This window comes from Apteryx rowi, unplaced genomic scaffold (genome assembly GCF_003343035.1).
Source record: "Apteryx rowi isolate R43461 unplaced genomic scaffold, aptRow1 scaffold_729, whole genome shotgun sequence".
Taxonomy (NCBI): domain Eukaryota; kingdom Metazoa; phylum Chordata; class Aves; order Apterygiformes; family Apterygidae; genus Apteryx; species Apteryx rowi.
The window spans coordinates 55,570-74,564 of record NW_020451015.1 but is presented as its reverse complement, the minus strand read 5'-3'; the positions used below and the strand labels follow the sequence as shown (position 1 = coordinate 74,564).

The 18,995-nt window shown below is 49.9% G+C and overlaps 2 protein-coding genes across 25 annotated transcripts in view; one reads left to right on the top strand and one right to left on the bottom strand.

The window, feature by feature from the left end:
* Positions 1 to 11,652, top strand: part of PRRC2C (proline rich coiled-coil 2C) — a 59,689-nt gene extending 48,037 nt beyond the window's left edge. For 18 of the 24 annotated variants that reach the window (XM_026087676.1, XM_026087664.1, XM_026087663.1 and 15 more), the window contains 5 exons: positions 597 to 815; positions 2,582 to 2,685; positions 5,487 to 5,613; positions 6,631 to 6,867; positions 9,128 to 11,024. In XM_026087676.1, coding sequence (XP_025943461.1) covers positions 597 to 815; positions 2,582 to 2,685; positions 5,487 to 5,613; positions 6,631 to 6,867; positions 9,128 to 9,388 — 948 coding nt within the window. In that variant the 3' untranslated portion in view covers positions 9,389 to 11,024. Of the gene's footprint in view, positions 1 to 596; positions 816 to 2,581; positions 2,686 to 5,486; positions 5,614 to 6,630; positions 6,868 to 9,127; positions 11,025 to 11,200 lie in introns of those variants that run through there. The other 6 variants (XM_026087677.1, XM_026087675.1, XM_026087669.1 and 3 more) reach the window with 3 other exon arrangements.
* A 4,570-nt stretch (positions 11,653 to 16,222) lies between these two features.
* Positions 16,223 to 18,995, bottom strand: part of MYOC (myocilin) — a 3,814-nt gene continuing 1,041 nt past the window's right edge. The window contains exons 2-4 of the mRNA XM_026087647.1: positions 18,855 to 18,993; positions 18,433 to 18,552; positions 16,223 to 17,490 (exon numbers count right to left, since the gene is read on the bottom strand). Coding sequence (XP_025943432.1) covers positions 16,706 to 17,490; positions 18,433 to 18,552; positions 18,855 to 18,993 — 1,044 coding nt within the window. The 3' untranslated portion in view covers positions 16,223 to 16,705. The remainder of the gene's footprint in view (positions 17,491 to 18,432; positions 18,553 to 18,854; positions 18,994 to 18,995) is intronic.

Sequence of the window (18,995 nt, the reverse complement as noted above, 5' to 3'; positions counted from 1 at the left end):
GAATTGGTGGTCAGACTAGGAAATGCAGAAACTCCAGCAGATCAGGTCACTGCTATGGTATTTTCACCTCTTTATCACTACCATTCTGCAGTGTTCTCAGCCCACAGCATTCCCTGTTAATGCAATCAAGGGACAGTCCGCCAGTTCTGTTTAAGCCTAGAAACGCTGGCTGTTGGCACTCCTGGAAAGTAAAATCTCATTTTCATCCCAAGCAGTGCCATTATGATGACTGCAATTATTTGAGTTTGTGGTGTGTGTGTGTGTGTGTGTGTGTGTTTGTTTTAAAGGCTATCTTACTCTGCTTTTATTTCCTGAATTGAGTTAAATTTACTTCTAACTTGAAGTCATGTTGGATGATGTTGCAGTTGGCTAGTATGTAACTTTGTTTCTGAAAAGCAAAGACCAAATGCTATTAGAACTGATTATAAAGACTTACTGAACAATGAATTCAGTTATCATTTGCTTGCATCTCTGTGGGCAAATGTATGGACTCATTAAGCCCTGAATATAGCTGTTATCGTAGAGCTAGTAGAGAAAGTTAAATAATCACCCTTGTGTATATGTTGCTGGTGATTCTGTACCTTTTTTTTTTCCAGGTGACTGTACCTTTACCAGGATCACAACTTTCTTTGCCCAACTTTGGATCCACAGCCCAGCCACTTATTGCCCTACCCCAGTCTTTACAACCACCACTACAGCACACACCACCACAAGCGCAGGCTCAAAATCTAAGTAGACCTGCACAAGTAACCCAGCCTTTCAGAGGATTAATCCCAGCAGGAACTCAACACAGCATGATTGCTGCAACTGGGAAGGTAACAATATGCATAAATCTATATTACAAAAATTCATATGAAGCATTGGCTCTGTTGTTTTAGAGCAGCAGTACAGCAAGCCGTGCTGACTCCTGCATCTAAAAACCTGCCTTGACCTTAAAAGGGAGGGAGAGGAAGGTAGAAGAGCCAGTGAAGCTCAGTCCCTGAGTGACTAGGTTTGTACACTTTGTGAAGGTTTAGCTGAGTTTAGTTTATGGGTACTTTGCTACTAGCCCCTTTGCACTGTAGGCCATATTTAGTTTGATAGTGACTTGGTAGACCAGAATTAGTAGGGTATTTCACATAGGAAGCCATGCAGAAAATAGTACAGGAGCCATTGTTAGAGCAGCAGACAAACAGCGTTAGACTATCAGGGCAGGTTTCTGATTCTGGTTGTGCACATGTTTGTCACTGTTGATGTTTCTGGTCTCATGTCGGAGTAACTGTGAAGGAATCCTCTCCTTTATGATGTAGAGCTGCTGTGGTAATTGCTTATGAGGGGATGTGTGAAGCTGGCTTCCAATCACAAAGGTCTCTTATCTTAGATGGAATCACAGATTTACGGGAACTTGGTATTTTAGGATAGCATTCAGCACGGCATACTTGCAGCATACCTTCAGAAAAGCAATGTCAATAATACTGGTCATGAGCGCAGTTAAGCTTTCTATCAAGCATGCCAAGGTCTTTCCCTGGAGCAGGGAGTAATTAGCTCTGGAGCTGCACCCGAAATCCTTACAGCTTGTGGCCTAAATTTTAGGGGGCTCTTGAGCATAAAATGACCCTACTCTCCCAATGGCTTACAGGTGTGATAAAAGTCTTTAAGAGAACTAATTTGATGTCTTGGACAGTAATGGCAGCCAGAATTCTAGATTAAAGCTTATTGGTAAGCTTAGTGCAACAATTTCATCCTGTCACCTACCAAACAAAGTATACAGCAATTTTTTGCCCCATGTAGTCTGCTAGTTTAGAAAGGTCTGGCTAAAGGGTTTTCACCCTTAACTTTTATGAGCCCGTCCTCCCATCAGCAGCATGTTTCTTGCTACCATTGTCATTGGCAAATGGCCTTTTTGATCAGTCACCTCAAAAAGAAATGAGGAAGATGCGAGTCCTAATGGTGGGTTTTTCCCTTGAGGGTGGTTTTGCTTCCCTGTGTTTAAGGATTCTATCGTGTTTCTGCTAAGGATAGTCAGCTTAAAACAGCAACTCACTTTTAACTGATCTGTTGTTGCTCTTATGCTTCATGGCTGTGTATGGAAAGATATTGTCCCTGTGACCTAATTTATACTGTGCTGTGCGTTTTTGTCAACTCTAAGTTGAACTGTTGACTGTACCTGTAAGAGAACATGAAAGATTCATTGCTCCATTTAGAGCCTGGAGATGAGTGACAGCTCCATTTTTGCTGTGCGCTTTTGTTTAATTAGAGCTGTCTAATTGGAAATGTTACCCTGGAACACTTTTTTTAGGGCCAAAAACTTGGAATGAGTCATGATCTTCCTGAATAATAAAAGGGGGATTAAAGTTAGAAATCCAGTACTATAACTGGAAGTAAGTGCCAGAGTGCAGGAAACTTGTATGCAAGTGTGCATGCTGCTGGGTTGTCCTAATTATAAGCAGCAGTTTTGCAATCTAGCTTTCACCTCTGCTTGCTTTAAGTGACCTTTATTCATTGAGAAAAATCAGAGGTAACCTAACAGTACAGGTTACCTAGTAAATGTAACTTTTCTTCACTCTGATAGAAATAACCTGCCAATTGCTGTGTTTTTCAGATATCAGAAATGGACCTGAAGGCCTTTGGAAGTGGCATTGATGTTAAACCTGGAACACCGCCAGTTACTGGTAGAAGTACTACTCCAACTTCCAGTCCCTTCCGGTAAGAGTCTTTTAAGCTCAAAATTCCTTGAAATCAGATCTTAAGTGTTGTAACTAATCAGGCATGATCAGCCAATTATTCTGAAAGGTATGAGGTGAGGGACAGCTAACGTAAATACCTTAAGCTTAACCTTAGCTCAAAAGCAGTGTTCCAGTAGATCATCGGTTCTGCTACACTTAACCAAAAGCATATAGCTCTGAAATAAAATGATAATCTTTGAATTAAATGGAATTGACCAATTCTTCTAAAAATGACCTGGATTGTACCAGGAGAACACAAAAGTGGCAGGAAGTGTGTGCTTAGGGGTGAAACTGTGTAGACTGTTCCTTTTTCATGAAGGTAGTCTTAACTGTCAGTACTCAAACTAAAAGCACCTAAAGCTTTACGCATCAGAGAGCAGTAGTTGTGGCAACAACTCCAGAGAACTAATATTCAGTGCATGATCTACAAGCTTCTCAAAAGTGAAATTAGTAAATTGCTTGCAGGTTTACTTGGTTAATTGGTGAGTTGTTAATTTTGGTAATTTTGCTGTTAAGCACAATATATTTCATGATGCACCCACTGGGGTACTTGTGGGTTAAATAGTGGGCTGAAGGAAATTAAAACTGGGAGTTACTAACTGTCAATGCATATTAGAGGGGCCTGAAAAGTTAGAGGATTCTTCGAGATTTTGTTGCTGGCTGACTGAATACTTGCATTGAAGAAATGTTAAACTAAATAGGTTTTATCAGAACAGACTTCAAGAGTAGCAGGAGGAAAGGACTTACTGTAAGTCATACAAAACTTACATGAAAAAGCAGACTTCAAAAATAAGATTTTGGGTTCTTTTGGCATCCAGGAGATGAGGATGACAGTGATTGGCTTTGCTTTGCCATTACTGCTGAGGAGGAAGATGGCTCTTGTAAATCTTGGGGGCCTTTTAGTTAGTGGAGCTTATCTAAATCTCTTTCTAGATTAGCCAGAGTGTACTTGAAAGAAGAAGCAAGTGTTCTCAGAAACAGAGGCATCAACCTTTGCAGACCTTCAAGTGGCAAATGTGGAAGTAGACCTAGAAAGCTCTGCAGTTTTCACTGTTTCTAAGGGTTGCAGTTACGGCTGAGACCCATTTTTGATCAGGGTGGGCCTACCTGCATCTATGCTAGGCATTTTCTAGAACTTCATTATAATGAGACTTTTTCTGTATGTACTGTTTTGCTTTGCTGTTGTTAACCTCCATGCACTGGTGGGGGCAACTTCAGTCCCCTTTATGAATTGGTTTACATCTTCATATGAATATGGTCTGTGTATTGGAAATCCATTTATTTTGGTTCCTGATGTTTTCTTTTTATTGCCTAATGCCACTGGTCCTGAAACCTAGGTCAGTGAATAAATTTAAGGCTGAAACCTTTGTTCCAGCTCTGATAGAGAGCTAGCTAGTCCTACTATGCTTTTAATATTAAATTGTTTGGAGTTTAAAAAAAAAAAAAACCTTTTCTGACATCCCCGAATACTTTGCCTGCAATGGTTTGTAGAGATGTTGAGCCAAAACTTGCATAAATTACATACCTTTAATAGCTTAAGTTTAGCAAGTGGAAATGAGCTGCTTTCTTTTATTACTTGAATCCTTGCCTGCTTGAATCCTTACATGGTCTCTGTCCTTGCAATTTAACATTGCAGCTTAGATTACTTAATTTCACTACATCTTAAATTAGTATAGCTGTTAAATTGCTTGTTTGTAGAATTAGCCTTTCTGGCCTTGGACAGGGAGGGAGAGTTATAAATGCCTACTGTGGCTTTTAGTTTTTTTCTGTAAGAAATGGCCTTACATTAAATAAGTTGTTTATAGCATATTTTTATTGCCTGTATGTTTGTAAAATTGCCGGGTTTCCTGTGGCACGTTCTGCAGGTCTGAAACAGGCAGAACATGCAGGGAAGCCTTTGGAAGTCTTGATGCAGGCAAAACTTCCAGAAGGAAGGGAAAGTCAAGTGTGTGCATCTCCAGCTTTGCTGAGCTTTTCAGGGATGTGCATTAAAATAGTAATAGCTTGCATAAACAAACAGAGTTTAGTTAAGTTGCTTGCCATTTCTGCAGTTTTATGCTAAGTAAGTGTATCACATACACTCACTGCATAAGAACTAAGGCAAATCAAACTCTATTTCTCAAAGGAGAAAACTGTTTAGTTTCCTTTTTCTGTGAGGGCTGTTTCGTGCCCTCCCCACAAATCATCTTTGAGACTTCATTTATTTCAGTGATTCAGCACGTCTCAACTTATAATGGAGGGACATATTCTTAGCTAAATAAAATAGGGGGAGAGTTTTCTGTGATTCTGGAAAGCTGCTCCAATGTATTCTGGAACACTTGAAAACAGGTCCATGGAAGCAGCTGCACGTTGCAGCTTCTGCCGCGTGTGCCTGTTGTGACGAGCTCAGACCTTGGCACGATGCTGCAAACCCTGTAAAGGAGTAGGACCTAACAGCAAATGGCAGGGATGGGAGGGGGAACACGCTTTTAAGATCAAGGTTCGTATTATGCTTTTTGGAAAAATCTTTTCTGTGCAGACTTTACCCTCTAATCTTTCCGTATCATAAATATTTCTGATATTTTTTCTCTTTGTATTACTAAGTTCTGGGTTTGTTTGCCTTTGATGCCAACAGTAGATCCAGAAGATGGATGATGTTCTGATGTATCTGATGTTGGTTTCTCTCTAGAGAGGTTTTTTAGCTCAGTGTTGAATTTCTGGTTAAGTTGTAACTAATGGCAGAAGCATCCTTTGAATGAGAGCAGCGTGCTGATTCTAACTGATGTGGTTTTTTTCCTTTAGGGCCAGTTCTACAAGTCCTAACAATCAGTCCAATAAAATGAACAGCATTGTCTACCAGAAGCAGTTTCAGTCAGCAGCTGCCGCGGTGAGAATGACGCAGCCGTTTCCTGCACAGTTTGCACCCCAGGTAGGCAACTGGTGGCTTCCTACAAACAAATCTTTTTGTTTATAACCTGGTGACTTTGCAACTTATCTGTGGTTCTGCATATTTGATTATGGGGAGATAAAAAATGCAATCCTTAAAGAAAATGATGTGTGTGAAACCACTGATTTCAAGAGTAAGGCAAAAAAAAAAAAAGAAAGAAAAAGAAAAAAGCTCTTATCCAGCTAACTAGTAGCACATATTTTGTGGTGTTTAATTTTGACAGTTCTGTGCACCAGAGTAATTTAACACTAGTTGTGAATGATGCAGAACAGACAGTTCTGCTGGTTTCCCCACACAGCTGTAATGCACCTCATTCCTGCATAAATAAGTCATTTAGTTGGGGAGGGGGAGAAGCTTAATATCTCAGAAGGGTCCCAGTGCATATTTTAAATGTTCAAACATAAAGCAGATGTGTAGTCATTTGCCTGAGATTCAGCTCTGAAGTCTTTGTAGAGTAGTTTAGCTTGGACGGATCTCTGAAGGTCATACAGCCCAGCCTGCTGCTCCAGCACTGATTGCGAAGGATTTGACTTGTTTCTAGCATTTCAGGGTGGTGCTTTCCTGTTATAAGTGACTGTAGTAAGGCTGTTAGGGAAATGTAGCCTCTATATAAAAATGTGGGATTTAAGGTTTAGAGTGACTGCACGCGCGTGCGCACACACACGCACACTTTTTTTTTTTTTGATTGCAACTAGCAGAAGCTACCTAACCTACCTAACACTAGTGACTCCTCCACTACATTGCATGGGTCTCTTCCCTTGCCACTTCTTGTTTTTAAGTTGTCTGTACTACTTTTAGGCACAGCAGCACTACAGGGCTGGGTTTTTTTCCTGGAATTCAAGTATGGCCTCTCCCAAAACATAAAAGACTATTTTCTTGACAACAATTTGATAGCAGAACAGGCCATTTTTCCCCACTTTAAGATAATGCCAACGTGCAATCTAGTTGGCAGTTTTCTTATTGCTAAATGTCTCTTTTTGTTGTTTTTCCCCCACTTAGATCCTCTCTCAGCCTAACCTGATCCCTTCATTGGTAAGAGCCCCATATACTAACACCTTCCCAGCGCCTGTTCAGAGGCTGCCAGTAGTACTGCATAGTCAGATGCCGCCTCAGATGACCACAGGCCTTATGAGCCACCCTCGTTTACTGCATGTGGCCAGGGGTCCTTGTGGATCAGTATCTGGAGTCAGAGGCAATCAGGCCCAGGCTGCGATGAATGCTGAACAAGACATGAAGGTTAGTACTTGAACAGCTGTGCTGTTAACACCAGTTCAGTCTCAACAGCTTGTAGGGCAAGAATGTGTCTACAAATCATGTCTTAAAATGCCTCTGCACCCAAAACCTGTAGCTGGGCCTTTAACAGCTCAACACAGATCTTCTCTAAGCCCTATCCCTTAAGAACTTGGGACTAAAAAATTGGTAGGGAGCTTCCTTTAAGTGATCTTATGGTCCATGGTTGTGAAGCAGTCACTGCTGTTGAAGGCAGCCTTGACAGCTGGGTTTCAAGAGCCTGAATCTTTGGAGGAGAGATGGAGTGTATGAACCTGAGCGTTAGCTGTCATTTCACACCTCCTTCCCCCAACTCTGAGCAGCAGTACAAACCCGCACATTCGAGCCAGCCTCCCTCCTTTGTTACTCTGACAATTCACTTCCCAGTAGTCTGAAATGCCTGTGGTGGTACTCCGCTAGCTTGCTATAACATGGTATATTCTACAGAAGAGTTGGCTGCATTTCAGTAGTTGATGTCAGTCGTGTAACTTGTTAAAGCACTTCGGGACCCTTCAGGATGAGGCAAGTTCTTACCAAGGCAGCGACTGCAGTATGGGGAGTCTGTGTGGGGACACGTTGTACAGCTCATCTGCCTGTTTTCTGCAGAATAAGCTGCTTGTATGGATACAATTGTACTAAGGAGCTGCTTCATCTACTGTCTCTTGCCATAAAGCATGTGTTGTGATGTAAAAGTAAGAGTATGTTTTTCCTGGTGATAAACATGTATGGTTACAGAAGAATTGGTTACCCCCTTAAATTCTAGATATGTGGTCCGTTTAGTTTCCTACCACCAGTTTATGCTAGCTGTAGCCCTGAGCAGGTGGTGCATAGTGTCATCTTGAGTCTGTATTATCAACTGAATCTAGCCAGTCATAGTAAATAGAAACACGCAGTCGTGGTTTTCTGAATCTCCCTGCAAATGCTGTTCAGAAGAATGTAAGTTATTCTGTCATCCTTGTTCCTTGTAATCAAATCATCCAGCTTTTTAGCCTTAACCTCTGGGGCTGTCTGAAATCCACACAAAGTATTTCAGGTGTCCATGTGACTACAGTAAACTCAGACTGTTTTTGCAGTCCTGCACATCAGAGTTTACAGGGGTGTGGGGGTTGCTGTTGCTGGTTGAGTTACTTGGAGCTACTACACAGTATTGAAGCCAAGAGCTCTTGTGCCAAACTTCTGCTGTTTGTTCCCATTTTTTGTAAAATGGATAAAATATTTACGGAGAGGTACATGGAGGCCTAGTTTGTATGCATAACATCCTTTTTGATTTTAAAAAAGGCATTTGCCAGCATTGGGCCTGATAGTGCTCCTTCCGGAAGATTGGACTCTTAAAGCAGCACTTAATGTTTTGCCTGGATCTGGACAGGAAAGCCAGGTGCTTGGTCTGGAGTGCCTGGTCTGCACAGTGCTTTGACAAAGGAAAGGTCCAAAAGAAAAAAGTAATATCCACATGTTACCGCAAGGGTTGAATTTCACAGGCACAAGTCAAGGTTACTAGCAGGATGCAGAAGAGGGCTTTGAAGCAAGCCAGGCAGTAGTTTCTGCTTCCGTGAACAGTGTCCGCTTTGAATGCGGAGCAGATAAGGCTTCAGCTACATAGCACAGCCTTGAATCAGATTCAGCTGCATTGGCATTGCAGTCTGAAACCTGTGTCCAGAGCAACAGGGAGCAACTTGAGTGCTTAGACTAGGTTTTGCTCTTCTCATACAGCCCCCTGTGCTCCAGAAGTCCAGACCCCAGGGCAGCAGAAATGCTGACGACGGCCATGCTGTAGCACGGCCCTCACGCTGGCAGTGCCGGCGCAGCTGGGGTGGTGTCAGGGCTCAGGTAGCGCTCAGAGGTGTGCAGCCTGCTCACATCTCCCCCTTACTGTGGACTCACTTTGAACCTACTGTGGGCAGGGTTCATATTTTTAAAATCTGTAAGAATAGTTTGCGGACGTACACAGCATAAAAAGATGTTATATGCAGCTCGAAACTATCCTTGATCCTCTTCTGAAGCGAAGATTATAAAGAGCAAGGGAAGCCTAGGCATGGCGTTAAACTACTACTTTTGAGCCAAGTGCCCAGATGTGGTGACATGTGGGAAGCAACTGGAAACACTGCTTTTCTAGGAAGGTCTGGTCACTGCGGTCAGCCCTTTCCCTCTCATTTAGGAATTACTCTTGTGAAGTCGCTTTTATTCCTGTACCCTCTCTTCAGTAAATATATTTTCTCCCTTTCTTAAGGCAAAGCAGAGAGCAGAGGTACTTCAGTCCACCCAGAGATTCTTTTCTGAGCAGCAGCAGCAGAGCAAACCGCTAGGAGGCAAAGCGCAGAAAGTGGATGAGAACGGGAGCAAACCCTCCGAGGCAATTGCTGACTCCTCAGGAGTCTGCCAGGACAAAACAGAGGAAAAACCAGCCCCTGCACCTGCTGCAGCAACAAAACCTGTTAGAACTGGACCAATCAAACCTCAGGCAATCAAAACAGAAGAAACAAAATCTTAGAGGCTGTGTTTCCTTGGAGGTGGGGGAAGAGGGGAGGGCGGGTGAGATGACAGCAGCGTGAACCTGTAGCCCAAAGGATAAGAGAACAGTCTTCTCTCCCTGCAGGGCTCTAAACAGCGTCCAGGGGCGTAGAAGCTGTCAGCAGTTACGGATGTAAACTGTTGCATATCCAGCTGAGCTTCTAGGCTCTTTGGGCTTGTATCTTCTCTGACAGCATGAGAGCTGCTTTTGGTAGTGTGTGTGCACATGTGTGTACACACGTGTGTGCATGTATTGGCTTACACACCTGTATGCTACCCAAATTGAAAATTGAGAAATAGCACAGCGGGGAAGAAGGTGGTTGGGGAGGCATGTTCCTGGCTGACAAGATGAATTCTCTTTATTCAGACTCTGTTCTTCAGCTGCTATTTATCTTTTTATAAACCCATGTGTATGAGAATATGCAGATCTGAAGACAGTGCTGGGTCAGGTAATGTGTGTTAAGTTTTTAGTGATTTAAGAAGCTGCTGTCTTGTAATAAACAGGGGAATTCATATAGTTGGCAAAATTGCCTCTACCACATGACATCTAACCTAATATAACACAGAGTAACCTTGATGTCGTTGAATTTCCCTCTGAAGGCAGTGCTTGCTGGCTGCTGCTTCTTGGATGATAATATACTGTATTTAGATCACAATATGAAAATGCTATTTGGCCACCTGTGTTTTTTTACATCCACTCCCCCCTCAGTTGTTCACCTCTAGAGTTGAAAGGTTAAACGCATCAATAGTCCAATTTGTTCTGTTCACCTCTGTCCAGCTATCTTTATATGAAGCGAGTGATCTTTAAATGGTTTCCAGCTTATGTCTGTATAGAGCAACGAGCACTTAGAACCGTGCCACTAGAATACAAGAAACCACATCAGATTAAAGAGAATTTTATCTAAAAGGTGCATTCTTTATATCAGAGCTGCGTCGCACCACCTCCTGGCCCACAGTGTGCTGGAAAGTAGAATCAAGTCAAATAATGCCTTTTTAATTGTATCCTCTAGTATTATAGCTGTAGGACAGTACTGTATGATACTTCTGTGAATGTAAGATATCCTGTACCTGCTTATGATATGTAGTAGTGACTGTGCTATACTGGAGCTGTTTTTAATAATGTTATTCTAGAGGTTTTTTTTCCAGACAATGATTGAAAAGCTAATAAAAAGCACCAGGTACCACATCAGTAGCAGAATTTGCTGTTTTTTTCTGGGACTTTTTTCTTTTTTCTTTTTTTTCTTTTTTTTTCTTACATTTTTGGAAGGAAGAGTGAATTGAAAGTCTAATGTGTATAATTTTGTTCAAATGACTGCAGAAGCTGGAACGGCTGTTGCTGCTATTGATGCCTAGTGAATCGCTATTGGTTATCTTTTTATATAAATATATATATAATTTGAATTTTTGGAAACTTTAGCTGTGATGTCAACTTTGGAAAAAAGTATCCCACTTGTAGTGTGAGTTGGCATTGTACAGAAATTAACAGCCATATTGGTCTAGAAATGTTAAACTTAATTTTTTTCCATTTGTACAGGGGTAACGCACTGTATTAAATATGTAAGGTCTTATTTACATGGGTTTGATTACAGAAACTAATAAAGTATTCTCTAAATAAAGTAGCCTGGTAATCTCATGATTAGCTAAATGCTACAGGATGCAAGCAGATCACCTGAATATCATGTGCCAAGTGAAAAGTACAACTTGGGAAAACAGACTTGTAAAGAAAAAGAGTTTGTGAAGCGGCTTATTTTTGTTTTTCCTTGCACTTACTGCTCTTGATCTCATTCTCCAGTGAAGGTCCCATGGGACATGGCTTCCATCTAGCTCTGGAAGGAGCCGGCCAGTTGCACTGCGAGACATTATCGTTTTTCTGGCATGTTGGCAACCTGCTTGGTGTTAGAGTTGTGTTTTGTTTCCTGGAGAAGATCAGCTCATCGGAGGAGACGTGGATGAACCAAGCTGGTTACCCTGATTTTAGCCTGCGAGTGAGTACAAACGCTGGCTGTTCAGGCCCCCACCCAGTGAGGGGCTGTTAAAAGCAAGAGGTGGTTGTTTCCTGCCGGGGGAAGCAGGAGTGAGCCGTGACACGGATGCTCCTGGGGAAGCGTGCCTTCCTCCTCCTGCTGCCCTTTGCGCTCAAGACCCTTCGGTTGCTCCGTTCCCGATTCACTGACGCAGGGCCAAAATTAAACAAACTGGCCAAGTAACAAACACTTGCAACAATAAAAGATTCAAATCACACAATTACTGTTTTTTTTTCTGGAACACCCTTAGTCACTGGGTGTAATAAAGGGTTGAACATCCCAGTGGTCTCAGTTGCCCAGGTGAAGTCATCCTTGTTTCCACATGGCACTCTGGTGGGGCTTAGGTGAGATGACCAGGGAAGGCATGATCAGTTAAAGGTTTGTGCTCTTCAGCTGGCCACCAGAGGGTACTCTTGATTCACAACAAGGACCAGAAACCTTTTTCTCTTTCTGGTCTTTAAATGCTGAGAAATAAATCCTGCCCTGAGAAAAGTTGCTGGGTGGCATATTTCCAAAGAATGCAAATAAATGAAAGTAAGAAACTTATGCTGGGGTATCTCCACAACAGCTGGTGGTAGCAGTGCAGATTTACCTTTATTCAGATGCATTGCAGACAGCTGTATGGCAGTGGCAAAGCAAACATTTGCCAGTGCTTTGCCTGGACTGAAAGCAGTGATTTGGGGACACTGGAGGAGTTAGAGTTGTCTTGCTGATGCTTTTAGTGGTTCTTTTCGTGGGTTTCTAGCAGGATTGTAACAATATGAATTTGACAAAGATGCTGAAAATGGAGCAGAAGTTAACTCTGAGTAGGTAACATCACAGCTGAAGTGAAGCCTTTTCTACAGGAGCACTACAAGTACAGTTAACACTTGGAAAGGAGGAAGAAGTTGTGAGAACTGAGTAAACTTCTAGACATTGGTTTGATCTATAATGTGCTAGAAAAGATGCTTTTAATGGTAAATGAGTTGTGTATTAAAAATAGGGTGCTATTATGGTGTACTCAATCAGAATGTTTTCATGACTTGAGCTCTTTCTGGTTATGTGGCTTTATGCTGATGCTTCCCTATTTGAGGCTATCTTCTGCCTGGTTTGTTTTGGAAAGACCCCTAAAAATCCGAAATCATTCACTGGACTCTTCTGTAATTAAAAAGAATGTTGCTGAAATGATTTCTTTTAAGTTCTGTAATAAAGCCACTAGAAAAGTCAGATGGGTTTCCCAAATATCAGCAGTGGGACTGTGCTGAGCTTTTGGCTACTGCTTGTGTTGAGCAAAACAAGGATATTTCTGCAAAAACTTGATCAAAAGCAAATGTTTGGGGATGTAGTGCATCTGAATAAAGCCATTTTGATGTATGCCTCTCAAATAGCCTTGAACCACCCCAGTGGCTTTTAAGGCCAGGTTAAGCATTCAGTCAAAGCTGACCCCAGTTTGTTCAATATTTTTGTAACATTTAACCAGATAACTTGCTCTTGGCCATTTACAGCAAGGCTGCATCTTGCTTTTTTTCTTTGGGTGGGATTTGCCATGTAAGCTGTTTTCTGGGACTGTCTAGTCATCACAAATAATTGTGTTGAGAATGTCCCATAAATTAGCGAACTACTTTTGGGAATTCTCTAATTTTGTTGTAAAGTTCAGTCTGTGAAAAGACCACAGGCGAGAGCAGAAGTGGAATTAATGTGACTGGGGCCAGATCCAGCAACCCTGCTCAGCGCCATGCTTTCTGCCCACTGGGGTGTGGGAGGGGAGGGATTCTCTTTTGGGCTTCTTTTGAAAAGACTGTTAAGTAAATCTGTGTATTTAGAAGGGTTCGGCTCAAGCCCAGCTTTCTGGAAATCGTATGTACATTGGCTGGTCTTCACTTATTTTCTTAGTCAATTAAATGATGGACTTCCCAGGCTGAGAAGACCCAGGACCTGGCAGAGAAGGGGATGACGTAAATTACTGGTGCTGGGTCTGTATGGGCTTAGTGTCTCAACTTAAAGTGCCCTTAGTGCTGGTGTTCCTGCGATGATTTCTGAAGAAGCCATCCCTGTCTTACCGCTGTCCCACGTCGCGCCGCTGCGGCTGGGGAGGAGATGGGAGCATAAGGGATGGGGCCAGACCTCCACCTCCTGGGGGCTGGGGGGCAAAGGAGGTCTTCTCCAGCTGGAGGTGGGCACCTGCCCTTGACCCCCGTCTGTTTGGGGTGAGGAACTTTGTTTTCCAGTTCTCTGTGGCAGGCATGACCCCTGTTATCTGCCCCCTCCCAGGTCTCTCCCAGGGCTGGGGCCAGCGTGGCTCAGAGGTGCTTTGCAGCAAGCCCTGCTCAGCCCAGCTTTGCCCGCGCATCTCGGATTGGGGACCAGGGTTGATCGTTCATCTGATCTAGGGCAAGGCAGCAGTCCCAGCCATGGGTTTTTGGAACAGGACAGAGGGACCCTTTACCAGCAAGTCTGCCCCGGGGCCGAGGCTGCTCCAAGGGCTTGGGGAAGGGTAACACCGATGTTTCTGAAGGCCAGGAGAGCCTGTGACAGGCTGCAGCTTTATTCCCAGGTCACGTTTCCCCACGTGGGGCTGAGCCCAGGCGCAGCTCAGCGCAGGCCGGCGTTGGCCCGGGTGTACAGAGCCCAGCAGGCCGGGACGGGGGGCACAGGGCTGCGGTCGATGGGGGGGCTGCTCCCGGGCAGGGCCTCGTACACCAGCAGCAGCACGGGGAAGGGATCGCTGCCGAAGCCAGCGGCCAGGGCGCAGCCTCCGCTCCGCTGCAGCGCGTGGACGGCGCAGCCCCGGGGCCCCGAGGAGCTGGGACCGGCCCCCGGCTCCCCCCGGGAGAAGGCAGCGCGGCTGGCCGAGAGCGGGGGGATGTGTCCCCGGTCCACCTCGCCCAGGCCCCGCGGCAGGGGCAGCGCTTGTCCCCCCCGCAGCGCGAGCGTGGGCGCTGGGGGCCGGCGGGTCACGGGGAGCCGCAGGGCTGCCGCACGGCGCGACGGGGAGCCGCCAGCACCGGTGTTGCCTCACGATGTGCATCGCCGGCCTGCGAGGGAGCAAGGAGTCGCGGCGTGAGGGGATGCTGCCGACCCCCTGTGGCCATCGTGATCCCCCCCCCCCCCGGTATCAGGACGTGTCCCACCGCGTATCCCTCCCCACCCCGGGGCTTTGCAGGGCCCTTCCCCAGCCCGCGAGCACCCCAGAGCCTCACCGTGGTGGCCCTGGCCGGGGGGAGCCCATGCAACGCCGGGGCCTCCACCGCCCCCCTTGTGTCCGGCCCTTCTAGAACAGTGTCGCCCCAGCGAGGGGCGCGAGCCAGCCGGGCTCGGACCCGCCGCCTCTCCCAGACGAGCCGGAGCGGCGGCGGGCAAGTCGAGCGGAGGGGAAGGGGCCGGCGCCACGCGTGGGGGATGCGCCCGGGCCCCGTGGGGACGCCCTGTTCTCAGAGCGCTCCTGGCTGCTCCCGCCCCCGGGGTTCGGCTGGGGCTCGCGGAGGCACGGCTGCCTCCCCGGCCGGGACAAGGGCTGGCAGCCGCGCTGCCGCGCTGGGGGAAGCGTCACGGCAACTCCTTCTTCTCCGGACTTGGCTTCGGCAAAGCCTGAGGTTAGCGCCCACCCCGGGGGTGCAGGGAAAGTCTCCATCCTCATGCTTGTGGGAGCAGAAAACTCCCTGAAACTGGTAAAACACCGGGAAAGCACCAGCGCTGCTCCAGCAGCGAGAGGAGCGTGAAAACACCACCTGCCAGCTGGCGCCTGGAAACCCGTAGCCTGGAGCACGCCAGTCTTTTCAATGAGGCAAATCTCTGGGGCTTAGTGCAACGCTGTGACTTTTGCTCTGGTTTAATGTTTTGGGCATGTCGAGGCCCCTCTTCGCGCTCAGTAACACGCTCCCGGGGCCGGCCTTTTCGGGGGGCCGCGCTGCAGAGGCTGCAGGAGAGGAGGGGCTGGCGACGGGTCGGCCCTGGCCCGGCCCCCGCTTCGTCCCGCCGGCAGCACGACCCCCTCACCCGGCTCTGTAGGGTGAGCTCCCCCCCACCGCGGGGCTCCGTTCCCAGCCGCCGAGCCCTGTTTCTCGGGCCCGGGCTCCAGCCTGCCAAACCCTCCAGAAACGCAGCCCCGCTTCCCGCGGGACGGCAGCCGCACTGCGCGAGGCTGGAAAGACGAGGCGCACGCTGCGGCGGCGTTGCCCGGGAGATGTTTATTGCGACCGCGCCGAGCGCCGTTCCCGCCTCGCCGGGCAGGCTGCGCCTCGGCTTTGGGGCTCGCGGCGCCAGAGCGGCTGCTGCTGCTTGCGCTTACCCCAGGCACCGGGGGGAATAATCAGCCTCCTACAGCATTTTTACAATAAATAGTTAAAAATGCATGCTCTTAAAACAGCACGGGGCGGCTGCAGGTGACGTGAGGGCATGCAGAGCAACGCGGCGCGCCGTGCGGCTGAGGGCGAGCGCGGAGGGAAGGCGGCGGCAGGAGGACGGCTGCCGCGTGCCGGTCACTTGGGGCTCCCAGGCGTGCGGCGCAGAGCGCCTCTCCTTCTCCGCTGCGCCGCTAAACCGGGAACACGGAGGGGGCAAAACCGCCAGCGCAGAACAACGCCTTGCTGTTTCGCTGACGGAGGCGTGGGGGCCGTTCCTGCGGACGGGACGGAGCTGGCGGCCGCCTGGGAGGTGGGACGCAGTGCCGGTGGCGGGATGCTGGGCAGTACAGCCGCGCTGTGTGGCAGGGAGGGGCTGGGTGCGAGAGGGTCCGCGGGACACTCCATCCCGCTCTGCTGAGCCTGCGCTGTGTCCGAGCCATCCCTGCTCCAAATTCGTGCCTCCAGCTGGCGCGCGGTGCTGGGGCTGAGCTCCAGGTGCTGCCAGGACCCGAAAGGCTCCTGGCACAGAGGCCAGCGCTGCCGCACACCAGCCCAGTCCTGCCGTGGAGGATGGAGTTGTCCTGCCATCGCCACCCGTCCAAACCTGCTGAGCCCAGGGAGAGGCGTTCTGCTGGCTCGGCCGAGCGCCGGAGAAGCATGTTATTTCATCTTCCCGCATTCAAGCGTGACCTGACTTTGCAGGAGGTGCCAGTGGACGTGCTTGTGGCCCCAGCGCGGTTGAGCGCAGTAGGGACAGCTTCGGTGAAGGCTCCCGGTCGCGGTGCTGCTGTGCTGGCGTGCGGGAGTCAGGCCTGCGCTCGGGGAAAGCTGGGGAGCAGCGTGAGGTGCGTGTGCGCGCGGGGGGTCGTGAGGGCTCCGCTGTCCCCCGACCCCAGAGCCCCTGCTGCACGCGAGCGAGCATGGCACATCCTCCTCGCACTCCCGCACCGCTCACGCGCGGGCGAGCCGGATGGGGTAGGCGACCATGTGGAAGCTGTCCCAGGCGAAGAGCTGCCGCTCYGTGGGGTTGTAGTCCACCATGCTGACGTACTGGTAGCGGTTCTGGAAGGGGATGCTCAGGGGCCGGCTGGTGCCGGTGGCTGTGTCGTAGGAGAAGTTGACGGTGGCGTTGGGGAGGGTGTAGCTGTTGATGGTGTACAGGATGCCGCAGATGATGAAGGCATTGGCCACCGACTGCTTGCGGATGTTGGTCTCCCAGGTGCGCTGGATGTCCAGCGTCTCCGGGTCCAGCTTGGACAGCACGATGGCCCCCTTGGCCTTCTCGGTGCTGTAGATGACCCAGAGCCCCGTCTCATCCACCGCCAGGTCGATGTCCGTGTAGCCGCCCCAGGAGTAGGGGTACTGCCCGTGGTAGCCGGCACCAGGGATCTCCTTCTCAGCTGCGATGGCCTCTGCCCGCAGGTCGTACTTGGCCAGGAGGCGGGAGCGGCGCTGCTGGAAGTAGAGGCCGCCGCGGTAGACCACGGCGCCGGTGCTCTCCAGGGCCCGCGGCAGGATGTGCACCTTGGCAGGGTAGCCCTTGCTGAACTGCTCGGCGTTGTCGTACTGGAAGAGCTGGCGCACCTCGGTGCCCACCGTGTCCACGCGCCACGTGGTGGCCCGCGTGAACGGGGGCACGGGCTCTGGGTCCTTCATCCACACGCCGTACTTGCCGGCGATGGAGTCCGCCTGGCCGAAGACGACGGGCTCCCCCACCCACACCAGCTCGCCGCAGCCTGCTTGGGGGAGAGGGGAGGAAAGAAATGCGTTATCGCTCCGCCGCGGCGCCAGCCACCGGCTCTGCGGGGGGACGACATCTCCCCAAAGGCGCTGGGCAGCAAGCGAGCGAGCGGTGGCGGTGGGGAAAGGTCCTCGAGCAGCATCCCAGCAAGCTCCTTTGGGGCAGGGAGCAGGACCGTGGCCATGCAGCGCCCTAGCAGCTCTGCGCAGCTGGTGCCGGCAGGAGCCCTAGGGATGGAGAGGGAAGAGACGCAGCTGCGAGCACTGCGAAGGAGGAGGGAAAAGGAGAAAAGAGGGGCTTTTGCCTTTGCCTTTGCCTTTGCGGGGGTATTTCTAAGCCGTGCTGGAGCACGCAGAGCCCGTCCAGGAGGTGCTGCTCAAGGCAAAAGCCAGGAGCCGGGTTGGTCGGGCTGGACRCTGCACCCGCACAGGGCTTGGGGACGGTCCAGCCTGAATTATCCCAACTATCCTGTGACTTTTCCGTGCTTCCTCCCCAAGGAGCTCCAAGCTCAGGAGATGGGGTCCTCTGCCCCGAAGGACGCAGCCTTTCCCAAGCCCCTAATGCAGCAGTTTTGGTGACCGTGCGGGTGCTGCTTCGCCTGCTCRGAGGCTTTTGCATTCCCTTACTGCTCATTGCGAGGGTTTTGCAGGGCGCCTGCACCCACGTTACATCCCAGCAGCTCCCAGTGACGTTGGGTCGAGGGTCTCAGAGTTGGGTGACGGTCTCAGAGCTGGCGGCGGGGAGCCACGAGGGGACAGGGAAAGCAGAGGAGAAGGAGATGGAGAAAGGAGGATGCAAGGCGAAGCAGCCCACAGACGAAGGAGGAGAGAGGCTGTTGCCGGGCGGTGGGGGAGGACGGCGGCAGCGCGAGCAGCGGCTCAGGGAAGGAAAGGGCGGACGAGGCGCGCAGGGAGGGACGGAGCGGGGACGGCGGTACCCGAGTCCTTGGCGTCCGGGCGGCTGCGCGCCGTCTCCTCCAGCAGGCGGGAAGTGCGCAGCTCCATCCTGGCCGACTGCAGCTCCTGGAAGTCGACGGTCTGCGGGTCCCAGCGGGAGGCTGCGGCGGGGCCGAAGCGGCACCGTGGGTGGGAGCCCGGTGCCCGAACCAGCCCGGCTCGCGGCAGGGCACCCGGACACCCCCGTCCCACACAGAGCCACCTCCCCCCGAAAGCAGGGACCTCGGCCGCAAACAGGGCAGGGTGCAGGGTTCGATGCCCCTTGGAGCCAAACCCGCCGTCCCTGGGGGCGAGATGCCTCCCCCCAAAACTCGCGGGCGAGGGGGCAGTTAAGGGACATGACAAGGGTCGGCAGGAGGGGCAGTGGCGAGGTGCTGGCGCGGACGCACGCCCCGGCCCTTACCCTGGCCGGAGCCGTGCAGGGTGTCGCGGAGGGGCCCGTCCCCGCGCGGGGGGCAGCCCGCGGCCCGCAGCTGGGCCAGCTCCCGGGCGCTGCTCTCCAGCCGCCGCCGCAGCTCCTCCGCCTCCCGCTCCAGCCGCCCCT